General features: G+C 34.4%; 1 protein-coding gene across 3 annotated transcripts in view; it reads right to left on the bottom strand.

Annotated features, from left to right (window-relative positions):
- LOC132720954 (receptor-type tyrosine-protein phosphatase N2-like) overlaps positions 1-12,675 on the bottom strand; it is a 147,727-nt gene that overhangs the window by 70,649 nt on the left and 64,403 nt on the right. For all 3 annotated transcript variants that reach the window (XM_060705200.1, XM_060705202.1, XM_060705201.1), the window contains exons 11-12: positions 9,297-9,488; positions 5,060-5,196 (exon numbers count right to left, since the gene is read on the bottom strand). In XM_060705200.1, coding sequence (XP_060561183.1) covers positions 5,060-5,196; positions 9,297-9,488 — 329 coding nt within the window. The remainder of the gene's footprint in view (positions 1-5,059; positions 5,197-9,296; positions 9,489-12,675) is intronic.

The following is a 12,675-nucleotide window of genomic DNA, read 5'->3' as shown; positions in this document are numbered from 1 at the left end:
AATCAACAGTGGCCATTTAGAGCTCAAGGACAACCTCCCTGCCAAATCTGAGGTTACTAAGCCAGTGCATTGCTAAGTTATGTATTCTACATGCTTCAAATGTGAAAATGTCAAAATCAATACATTGCGGACAGGACATTCTTTAGCAATTGAGAAGAAAAGCTTTTTTTTGTCAAGGTCCCTGTGACCTTGACCTTTGACCCAGTGACTTCAAAATCAATAGGGGTCACCTTATAGTCATGATCAACATCCATACCAAATATGAAGACTGTGGGTCAAAGGAATCTTAAGTTAATGGGTGGACAAACTTTTTGAAGTCAAAGTCCCTATGACCTTGACCTTTGATCCAGTGACCTCAAAATCAAAAGGGGTCATCTACTAATCATGATCAACATCCATGTCAAATATGAAGACTGTGGGTCAAAGGAATCTAAAGTTATTGGGCAGACAAAGTTTTTTTGAAGTCAAAGTCCCTGTGACCTTGACCTTTGACCTGGTGACCTCAAAATCAATAGGGGTCATCTACTTATCATGACTAACCTCCATGCCAAATATGACGACTGTAGGTCAAAGGAATCTTAAGTTATTGGGCGGACAAGCTTTTTGAAGTCAAGGCCCCTGTGACCTTGACCTTTGACCTGGTGACCTCAAAATCAATAGGGGTCATCTACTTATCATGACTAACCTCCATGCAAAATATGAAGACTAAGGGTCAAAGGAATCTTAAGTTATTGGGCGGACAAGCTTTTTGAAGTCAAGGCCCCTGTGACCTTGACCTTTGACCTAGTGACCTCAAAATCAATAGGGGTCATCTACTAATCATGACTAACCTCCATGCCAAATATGAAGACTGTGGGTCAAAGGAATCTTAAGTTATTGGGCGGACAAGCTTTTTGAAGTCAAGGCCCCTGTGACCTTGACCTTTGACCTAGTGACCTCAAAATCAATAGGGGTCATCTACTAAACATGACTTACCTCCATGCCAAATATGAAGACTAAGGGTCAAAGGAATCTTAAGTTATTGGGCGGACAAGCTTTTTGAAGTCAAGGCCCCTGTGACCTTGACCTTTGACCTAAAAATCAATAGGGGTCATCTACTAATCATGACTAACCTCCATGCCAAATATGAAGACTAAGGGTCAAAGGAATCTTAAGTTATTGGGCGGACAAGCTTTTTGAAGTCAAGGCCCCTGTGACCTTGAACTTTGACCTAGTGACCTCAAAATCAATAGGGGTCATCTACTAATCATGACTAACCTCCATGCCAAATATGAAGACTAAGGGTCAAAGGAATCTTAAGTTTTTGGGCGGACAAGAAAAAACCGACGGCCGGACGGACGGACGGCCGGACGGACGGACAGCCGGACGGACGGACAAGCTGATTCCAGTATACCCCCCTTACAACTTTGTTGTGCGGGGGTATAAAAAACCTGAAAAAAGGGCAAAATTTCAATTTATTTAGGAAAACGACAACATTTCTTATCATAAATAAATCAAACTTACAATTCTCTTTTGATTTATAGGGCACTTTTGAAGTTGGGACAAAAATTTACATAAATGACAAAATGCCATATTAAACTGAGAAATAGTCAAGAGATTTCAGCAAATTTATAAACTTGGTCTCAGATATTACATCATTTATCACATGGCCTGGAAGAAATCTCAAATATGAATTTGTCAGAATATTTCAGGATGAACTCCCATTAACTACTGGAGACCATATTTACCAATCAATTGAATTTGTCTTTTGCCAAGTTAATTTTTGTCAACCATTGCATCAGCCAATTTCAATTAGTTTAATGCCTGTAGTAAAATACATCAAAATAAAGTTGGGAAAATTAAGTTGTTAACTGCTAATCTGTAGGTACAGACAAACTTTTATTATATACTTTTAAATGAAATATTGAGAAATATTGATGAAATAAAATGCGTATTTTCATTTTCCGTATTTTCACTGGAGTGAAACATATTTTCCGTATTTTCACTGGTGTCTTGACGGACTACTTTCTTTTAAATTCTGCCAGTTCTCAAAATTTAAGGGAAAGTCTTTCAAATTTTAATGTCCAGAAAGAGAAAAATGTATATAATAAACAGAAAATTCAAGTTTTTTCTAAAAATACATGATTTATTTTCATCTTGTGGCATGAAAATTACCATATTTCACTCGTGGCTACTGCCACTCATGAAATATTTATTTTCATACCACTCGATGAAAATAAATCATGTATTTATAGAAAAAACTTGAATATCCTCTATTTACTGTTACAGCTTTAAAAATAAGCCCAACAGGATAACTTATCTATTTTGACAGGTAGTGCACCCTGAAGCTATAACAGTATATGGATTATGTGAGAAAAACCCACATTTGGTGAGTTCCTGATAACATCTATTGTTTGTGTGTGGTTAGATGTCATAAATATGCAGGCTGGCCTGGCCTTATAGACTGGTTAGACTTCATAAATATGCAGGCTGGCCTGGCCTTATAGACTGGTTAGACGTCATAAATATGCAGGCTGGCCTGGCCTTATAGACTGGTTAGACCTCATAAATATGCAGGCTGGCCTGGCCTTATAGACTGGTTAGACCTCATAAATATACAGGCTGGCCTGGCCTTTTTGACTGTTTAGACCTCATAAATATACAGGCTGGCCTGGCCTTATAGTCTGGTTAGACCTCATAAATATGCAGGCTGGCCTGGCCTTATAGACTGGGAAGACCTCATAAAATATGCAGGCTTGGCCTGGCCTTATAGACTGGTTAGACCCATAAATATGTACAGGCTGGCCTGGCCTTATAGACTGGTTAGACCTCATAAATATGCAGGCTGGCCTGGCCTTATATACTGGTTAGACCTCATAAATATGTAGACTGGCCTGGCCTTATAGACTGGGAAGACCTCATAAATATACAGGCTGGCCTGGCCTTATAGACTGGTTAGACCTCATAAATATACAGGCTGGCCTGGCCTTATAGACTGGTTAGACCGCATAAATATGCAGGCTGGCCTGGCCTTATAGACTGGTGTCATACAAAAAAATAGTTAAAGCCACTAGCCTTCAAAGTGTTGACATAAGTTAAAAGTATTATCAACATGATATTTTTCATATCATATATTATATAAATTTCAATTTACTATCTCCCACTTATATAAAATATTAATTTCAATTTACTATCTCCCACTTATATAAAATACATACATATTATCCTTATATCATTAGCTTGCTGGCCACAACAGATGTTACCTTCACCACTACCTACACCACTACCTACACCACTACCTACACCACCAGTGCAGACCTAGATCTGCCAGCACATCCATGCCATCGGATCATGGTCTACACTGTATGCTATTCAGTCAGTACTTAATTTTACAATCTTCGAATTGTTTTGTCCAGATTGAAAGATAGACAAGTACATTTACTATATTTAGCATGTTACGAGTTAATTACTGAGAAAATACTGACAGTTTTAATAAAGCTTACATAACTGGAAACTCTAAATTTAACTTATTTCATGAGAAATTAACAACAAGTACTTATGAAATTTCTGACAAATATCATATTCCATCTTGAGTTTAAATGACAGTTTTGTATAATATTTTGTTATTAACTTCAATATTTCACAAAAAAATACCCTCAGCAGTTACCAAAACAAGTTTTGCCCTTTTATAAGGTATACAAAGACACAATATTGATATTGGTAAGCTGATCTTAAGTTATGAAAATAATAATTAATATGGATAAATCAGTGGCACTGAATTACATTGTTACCAGATTTAAGCATCTAGAAGTTGTTGCCTACACATCAAAGAAATTAATTTCTCTTGCCATCAGTTCTTACACAAGGTGTCAAAGAAAACTGAAATAGAGGAGCCCTTTGATCCATTTGGTGCTACATGAATTCCTTTATCAAATATTACACAACTTCTTTAACACTACTTGTTACATTTAGTGATCCTTGAATGGTTATTTCAATTTCTTATATATCAAACTTTTTTTTTTTGTTACATTAGACCTTTTGCCTTCAATATACAAGCATATTACTCCAGTAGTCAATGATTGAGTTGCTATTTACAGGTAAATCATTTTTTACTAAAATTGCATGACCTAAGTTCTAGCTGTACAGTAGAAACTTAGTCAGTAACCAAGCCTTAGAATTACAAATATTCTCATCATCCTTCAAAACCAGAGCTTTGTTTAAGGGTTTCCTTTTTCCAATAATGTATTAACTCAACTGCCCCTTTTCACTCTCTTACAAGACAGTGGTCCCACAATTGCCTTATGTCTGCAGATTTTGCTTTAATCCTTTCATAAGACAGTAGTACCATTTCTGCCTTAGGTTTTTCAGTTTTTGCTTTGATCCTCTTACAAGAAAGGTGGTCCTACTTTTGCCTTAAGTCTACAGTTTTTGCTTTGACCTCCTTCAAGATGGTGGTCCCACTTTTGCCCCAAATTTGCAGTCATTGCTTTGACCCTCTTAAAAGACAGATGTCCTACTTTTGCCATAAGACAGTTGCCCCACTTTTACCTGAATTCTAAGTCTGCTTTTCTTGCTTAGACCCTTTTATAAGATGGGGTACATGTCCCATTTTTGCTTTAAGTTTCCTTATAAGAAGCAATACATTTGAAAAATGTTATATTTTTTTGAAAATTCAAGAAGAACTACATTTTTTCAAAGGTATTACTTCTTAAGCATGAGGCTTTTTCAAATTCCATATGGTCATATATTTGTTCTTAAAGTAACAGTCACTAAGGTGTTTTAAAAGATGATACATTTGGAGAATATATTTCAAGGGACTGTTAAAATATTTAGGCATTTTTAGTTAATTAATTTTTAATTTGACTCATATGCTAAAGTTCTTTACACATATTGAAAAAATAAACCCAGCGATAGAATTAAATATGAGAAAAAATACATTTAACCATAAAAGCAGATCAAGAAAACTTCAGGCTAAATTCTACGATATGAAAGTGGTTACATTTACTATATATATAATATAGGAATACACACTTGCTTCTACTAGCTAGGATACCACAGAAAACATTTAGAGAACATTTACCATGAAGAGGTGCTGCTACGGCTGGATGGGCTTCGAACTTGAGTCTCTGACACGCTGCCCACTCTAGATACTGCTGCGGTGTGCAGAGGTTCCGGCTTCTCTGATGATTTGCTCTGCATCCTCTGTCGGCACAGGTCCTGTGTTAAGTTAAATATGTGCCGTGTCAAAACAAAATCAACGTAATGCGTTTGCTAGCTACATGGATCCAGACCAGCCTGCGCATCCGCACAGTCTGATCAGGATCCATGCTGTTGGCTTTTAAACCTTTTAACAAGTAGAGAAACTGATAGCGAACAGCATGGATCCTGATCAGACTGCACGGATGCGCAGGCTGGTCTGGATCCATGCTGGTCATAAACGCACTATATTGGTTTTGTCGTGACATGGCTCAAATATATAAAAAAAATTATTTTACATGTACGAGGGTTGTCCAAATAATTCGTGCACTGCAGTTATTGTCGTGAGAGTTATTGATAGAAAAACATGAATTATATATCACCTGAAGGGGAAATCTGTCTCAGATAAGAAAACAAAAGAAAAAGCCGTGTAACTGTAATGTCATGAAAACAAATCGCCATACAGTTACCTTGGTAACGTAATAGCGGCGCACGACAAAAAATTGGGTTAGTTCATGACTTTGATGCATAAAAGTTTTCTTTAAACACTACATATTAATGTCAAAATTCAGGAAAAAGTGTGTATACGTATGTATTCCTGACGTCAATAGAAAAAATGACGTAATTTGCCCAATTATAACGGCTGTAACAAACATTTCTGTGTGGTCGTCAATACTGTAATAACGTGAAAATTTTAGTCGCTAAACGTCTGGAAATACGGACGATCATTAAATTTTGGGCAAGTATTGGAAAACACCGACAGATACCTACAAAGAATTTAAAAGGGCAAGGGTGACAAGTTCATTGTAACGAAGGCTGGTTTTTGAATGACACAAATGCTCTGTAGAGGGACGAGAGGAGGTAGATGATGACAACCGGTCAGGCAAACGTTCGTCCGTAATGCCGGCGCATGTGACGAGGGTTGTCCAATATACTTATGCACTGGTGGAATATGTTACATGTACGTTACAAAAGATAAAAAACGACTAAAAATGATTTGCATTAATCATTCCACTATTGACAGTAAAACAAATTATGACATAAAAAAGCAAATGCCACTTTACAAGCGACAAAATAATGAATATTGCCATAGAAATTAACTTACCCATTTTTTGTCGTGCGCCGGTATTACGTTACTAAGGTAACTTAATGACTATTCTTTTTCACAACACGCCGGTTACACGGCTTTTTCTAATGTTTTCTTATTTGAGATAGATTTCCCCTTCAAATGATATATAATTCATGTTTTTTTATTAATAACTCTCACGACAATAACTGCAGTGCACGAACTTTTTGGACAACCCTCGTATATTGAAAACATTGAAGGCCTTGATCAATGTAAAATATGACAAGTCTTTGGTTTTGGAAGTGGCCATGCCCTGGATCTGTGGACTTGCTAAGTTTTATAACTTGTCTAGCACTGGTTTATAGAACTTGTTAAGCCCTGTGTTTAAAAACATTGCAAAGCTCAGGTGGTTAATATTGCAGAGTCTTGCAACTTAAAAACATGCTGATACTGGAGATTTAAAACTTGCTGACCCCTGGGTTTTAGAACTTGATGATCCCTGGGTTTTAGAACTTGCTGAGCCCTTTGTTTTAGAACTTGATGATCCCTGGGTTTTAGAACTTGATAATCCCTCGGTATTATAACTTGATGAGCCCCGGGTTTTTGAACTTGATGATGTTTTAGAACTTGCTGAGCCCTGGTTTTTAGGACTTGCTGATCCTTGGGTTTTAGAACTTGCTGAGCCCTGGGCTTGACAGAGAACTGAATCATATCATTTGAATGTTTTTAGAGTTGAGCAGGAAATAAAGATTATAGAACATACATGCAAAACTTAAACCTGCAATTTTCTAAGTTAATACTTAGGGGAAGCACTTTAAAGAAAATCTAATTATGTCTTGGAAGAAATGTGTAACATTTTAACTGATTAACTTGAATACTTAACAAGAAATGAAGTTGCTCTCTAAAGGAAAATCATAGCCAAGAGTTTAGGTAATGCTGACAGAAAGCCAAGGCATGGATGAGAAACAAAAAAATTACAGTCTTTTTCAGCCAAGCTAAAAATGGTACAAATTCAATGAAACAATTTTTTTAAGGGCTGTTTTTTTATATACATATTTTCTAAACAAAGACAGTAATATTTGTAAACAATGAAGAAACTGATACTTTCCTTGATTGTTTCTTAGATTTTAGTATTATGAACAGATAAAAAATATGCAGTATAAAATATGTCATGCATAATAAATTTCATATTAAAATATATTGCATTTCACTATGGTTCTCTTTCAATTTTCACAAACAGTTATAACATCAACATATATTCATAGTATTATCACAACTTTCCTTGACAGGTCACTTTTCATTTTATTAATTTATAAAACGTACAAATTGAACAGTAGCAAATACCATCGGAATGGTTTCACTTAATTTCAGCGCCTGTTCTGGATAGGGCATTTATTATATACAAGTCACTGGGGAGGTAAAGAGCCGAGAAGTTGAACTTTGAGGAAGTCATCAGTATCTGTGATTTCTATTGGGAACTATTCACTAAAGCACATGTCAAAACCAGAGGCAACCAATCTTTTTCTTATATGTACAATGATTGGAAATGTTTGCCGCCACCTCCAATGGTGAAAAAGCCATAATTTGCATAATGTAAAATCAATATCTTAAAAACTCTAAATTCACATTGTTTTCATATATATGTATGTTATTTGACATACATTCATTGTATAAGAAAACAGAATAAAATATCTCTTAACAAAATAATCCTCTGCTATTTTTTAAGAAGACTTTATGATGTCTCCATACATTGTGCCACCTGGTTAGTTGGAATTCTTTAACTTCAGGTAATTTGGTATAACAAACATGATATATTCACTGTTTATAAAATAATCAGCAAATCTACAACCATTTAGAATATAACAACAAAGCAGGTTTATCATATTTTCATTTCCTTTTATTTCCATTTTTAAAGGGACAGGTAGCTAATTGGTTTTCACTAATATTGACTCCAAAGTGTTCTACGAACTCTTCAAAAATCACCTGTATGACTCCTATACTCTTAACAAAGATTGACCATTAACCTTTATAAATGAATCTGCCTTGCTTTGGATTTGGAGCAGTCCATTCAAAGTTAGGGATTTCAATAAAAGATAAGAAAATTAAACTACCAACACTATAGAACCTGGTCAGATGGCTAGAATGCACTGGCTGGCTTGGCTTTATACTTATAGCAAAGGGTATTCACTTTCCGTCCCAGAAGGATCAGGATTAAGCATAACAAGTCAACAGCACCAGCACAAACTTACAATTTTCCCCCCCTCCAGAAAACTCAATATACAGCCTGTTATAGAAAATCGCTCTTCTGGTAAAAAAAAAAATCATTCAAAGATGCTTGAAATACTAACATTTGTAGGCTTCCACAAGAAACCTTAGAAGTGTTGTCTTGTCAGAAAGACAGACTGAAACGCATTTACTAAACCTTTCTAATTTTCTTGCAGGACAACTTTTAGGTCTTCCTGAGATATGGGACGACTAATTATTCAAATACAATATCATTACTTAATTGTATTCCCCAAGATTTTAACTTAATAAGTTTATTTTACAGTGATATAATAACTTTATAGAGATGTGAAAATCTAATTAAAGTAGATTTACAATGATTGATAAACACAAAAAAAATCTGAAAATCCTGAAAATTTATTCATCATTAATTTCAAAATGTTTACTTTTATAAAGAATTTGCTCTTAAAAGTTAAAATCCTTGTTAATAAATATTTATTTTATATACATTGCCTAGTATATCATGAGAGCTGAAAATTTCAGCATTTTAAGTTATTAAGGAATGACCCCACTTAAAAAACAGTAAGGCAACACAGACATCTGTGCGACAAAATGTTTGCTTATATTCCATTTTAACATACTATTTTAGTCACATATTATAATCATGTATGTATATATGTGTTATTTATATAATGTTTTATATATATATATATATACTTCAATCTTTTGCGAAACTGTAGCTGATTTAACAAGTTAATAATCATAAGGCTTATTTATATTTTAACACTGTTTCACGACAAAAAACTTAATTACATCGGAACTGAACACTAACCTGGTAATCTTTGGAAGCAGCCTCATTTCCTTCTTGTCCTGCCGTGATCTGTTGAAGTTTCTCTTTGGACCGAGAGTTGCGCCGGATCAGATAGATTACCACAACAGCCAGCAAGATACCGGCAATACAACCGCACAGCACAAACGTCAGTACAAAGTAGCGATCATCATTTCCCTTCACCTCTACCTGAGTCTGAAAATACATAAGAAAACGGATGATGACTTAATGGCTTATGTTCAATAAATAAATCTTGACAAGATAACTATCACTGGAGGTGAATACCCTTATCACTAATTATAGAACATGGCTTTTGCCCTTAAATTTTAGAAGCAATTTTACTAAGGTCTTCTTATTTACCAATTATTTCCTTAACATCTTTACCAGCACAGTCATAATTTTAACACACATTTACCTTTTGAAATAGTACAAATGGATTTGCACTGTTTTAAATTAAGAACAATCCATGATTTCAATTGAGCCCTGGTTGGCTCTATGCTGGTGACAAAAGGTGATCACTTTCAGTAATAGCAAATATTGGGACAACTTTTAAAGGAGTAGCCATTCAGCATAGATTAAAGTTTATTTGTGGTAAAGTAGACTTTAGTCCTGAAGTATGCAGTAACATCTAGGAAAAGTTTTGACAAAAGTTGGCAGAAAAAATGATACAAATATGTGTATATTTAATTTGTAGAGTTGACCATTGAACTTCTCCCAGCTGACAAATATCTCAGTTTATTCAATCCAGTTTCAAGTCATTTCCTTGTGTAGTTTTCAAAGCAAGAAACTTGTAAGAAAACTGCAACAGACCAATAAACAACCAGTAAATGCCAACAAGAAAAACCCTTTTTGCTTCAAACTTAATATGGTAGTGGTACATTAAAACACCTAATATGGCACTGGTATATTAAGACACCAAATTTAGCAGTGGTATATTAAAACACCTAATTTAGCAGTGGTATATTAAAACACCTAATTTAGCAGTGGTATATTAAAACACCTAATTTGGCAGTGGTATATTAAAACACCTAATTTGGCACTGGTATATTAAAACACCTAATATGGCACTGGTATATTAAAACACCTAATTTGGCACTGGTATATTAAAACACCTAATTTGGCAGTGGTATATTAAAACACCTAATTTGGCAGTGGTATATTAAAACACCTTATTTGGCAGTGGTATATTAAAACACCTAATTTGGCAGTGGTATATTAAAACACCTAATTTGGCACTGGTATATTAAAACACCTAATTTGGCAGGAGTATATTAAACACCTCATTTGGCAGTTTTATTTTAAAACACCTAATTTGGCAGTGGTACATTAAAACACCTAATTTGGCAGTGGCATATTAAAACACCTCATTTGGCAGTTTTATATTAAAGTACCTCATTTGGCAGTTTAATATTAAAACACCTTATTTGGCAGTGGTATATTAAAACACCTTATATGGCAGTGATATATTTAAACACCTAATATGGCAGTGGTATATTAAAACACCTTATATGGCAGTGGTATATTTAAACACCTTATATTGCAATGGTATATTAAAACACCTCAATTGGCAGTGGTATATTAAAACACCTAATTTTACAGTGGTACATTAAAACACCTAATATGGCAGTGGTATGCTCAAACACCTAATTTGGCGGTGGTATATTAAAACACCTAATATGGCAGTGGTATATTAAAACACCTTATATGGCAGTTTTATATTTAAACACCTAATATTGCAGTGGTATATTAAAACACCTAATTTGGCAGTGGTAAATTAAAACACCTAATATGGCAGTGGTATATTTAAACACCTTATATGGCAGTGGTATATTTAAACACCTTATATGGCAGTGGTATATTAAAACACCTAATTTCGCACTGGTAAATTAAAACACCTCATTTGGCAGTGGTATATAAAAAAACTTAATTTGGCAGTGGGAAATTAAAACACCTTATTTGCCAGTGATATATTAAAACATGTGGTATATCAAAACACCTTATTTGCCAGTGATATATTAAAACATGTGGTATATCAAAACACCTTATTTGCCAGTGATATATTAAAACATGTGGTATATCAAAACACCTTATTTGCCAGTGATATATTAAAACATGTGGTATATCAAAACACCTTATTTGGCAGTGGTATATTAAAACATGTGGTATATCAAAACACCTTATTTGCCAGTGATATATTAAAACATGTGGTATATCAAAACACCTTATTTGGCAGTGGTATATTAAAACATGTGGTATATCAAAACACCTTATTTGCCAGTGATATATTAAAACATGTGGTATATCAAAACACCTTATTTGCCAGTGATATATTAAAACATGTGGTATATTAAAACACCTAATTTGACAGTGGTATATTAAAACACCTAATTTGGCACTGGTTTATTAAAACACCTAATTTGGCAGTAGCATATTTAAATCAATCATTAGCCACCTTTCTCTGAATCATTTATTACATTTATTGATTGCTTTTGACAACAATAAAATCTACTTAAAAATTCAAATGGTATAATTATGTTGTGAATAAAGGCTATTTGTCTGGTCATGAAATTTGATAGAGATTATGCCAGTGGGCAGTGTGACAGATGTTATGAAGTTCATACTACTTCAGATACTAGTTCTAAAAACAATTTCCAGACTGTATCTATACATGAACCCCATGTGTTCATCAATTTTCTCTCTCTGCCAACCATAGTCCAGTCAGGCACCAACCAGTTTTATGTAATTATAATGTAACTATAACTTTCTTATTACTGTAGGTTATAAAACCAGACTAAACAAAACACCCCCAATACCGATCTAATTTGATGACTCATGCAAGCTGATACCTCATTTGAAATTCCGAAGCTATTTCTATGTGCAAAACTAATTTGCATGATTCTTAATTTGAGAGATATAGTCGACAGCACTAATTTTACATTCAGCATGAAGAACATTTTGTAATTAAAAATTCTAGAACTAGAAAGTCAGGGAAATTTTTGCCAAGGGTGGCTTCTCTTAACATTAAAAATCTTTGAAATTATTTTCTCTTCATTTCACGATCACAATCCATTGACACTTTTGATTTTTAAACCAAACTTAACAGATTAATCAAAATAAACCTGAATGACAATCATCCTGCAAAAAATGTTACATGCTCAATGAACTCCTTATGGTTTCTAACGTCTTAATTAAAAGAAATAAAAACAAAAATTGGGGAAAAAAAGATAAAAACTCATTTGTTCTAAAGGGATGGATATTCAATCAATAAGCACTCAATAATACGAAATAGTCAATCTAACTTCAACTAATCCTTCCTAAAACCTTCACGTCCCTTGGTTTCCTGGGGAGACGTACTTAATGTGGCCGAATGTCAGACGCGTGT

Source organism: Ruditapes philippinarum, unplaced genomic scaffold (assembly GCF_026571515.1).
Source record: "Ruditapes philippinarum isolate M1 unplaced genomic scaffold, ASM2657151v2 ctg145_1_1_1_1, whole genome shotgun sequence".
Taxonomy (NCBI): Eukaryota; Metazoa; Mollusca; class Bivalvia; order Venerida; family Veneridae; genus Ruditapes; species Ruditapes philippinarum.
The sequence above is the reverse complement of the archived record's forward strand: the minus strand, read 5'-3'. Positions and strand labels throughout refer to the sequence as shown.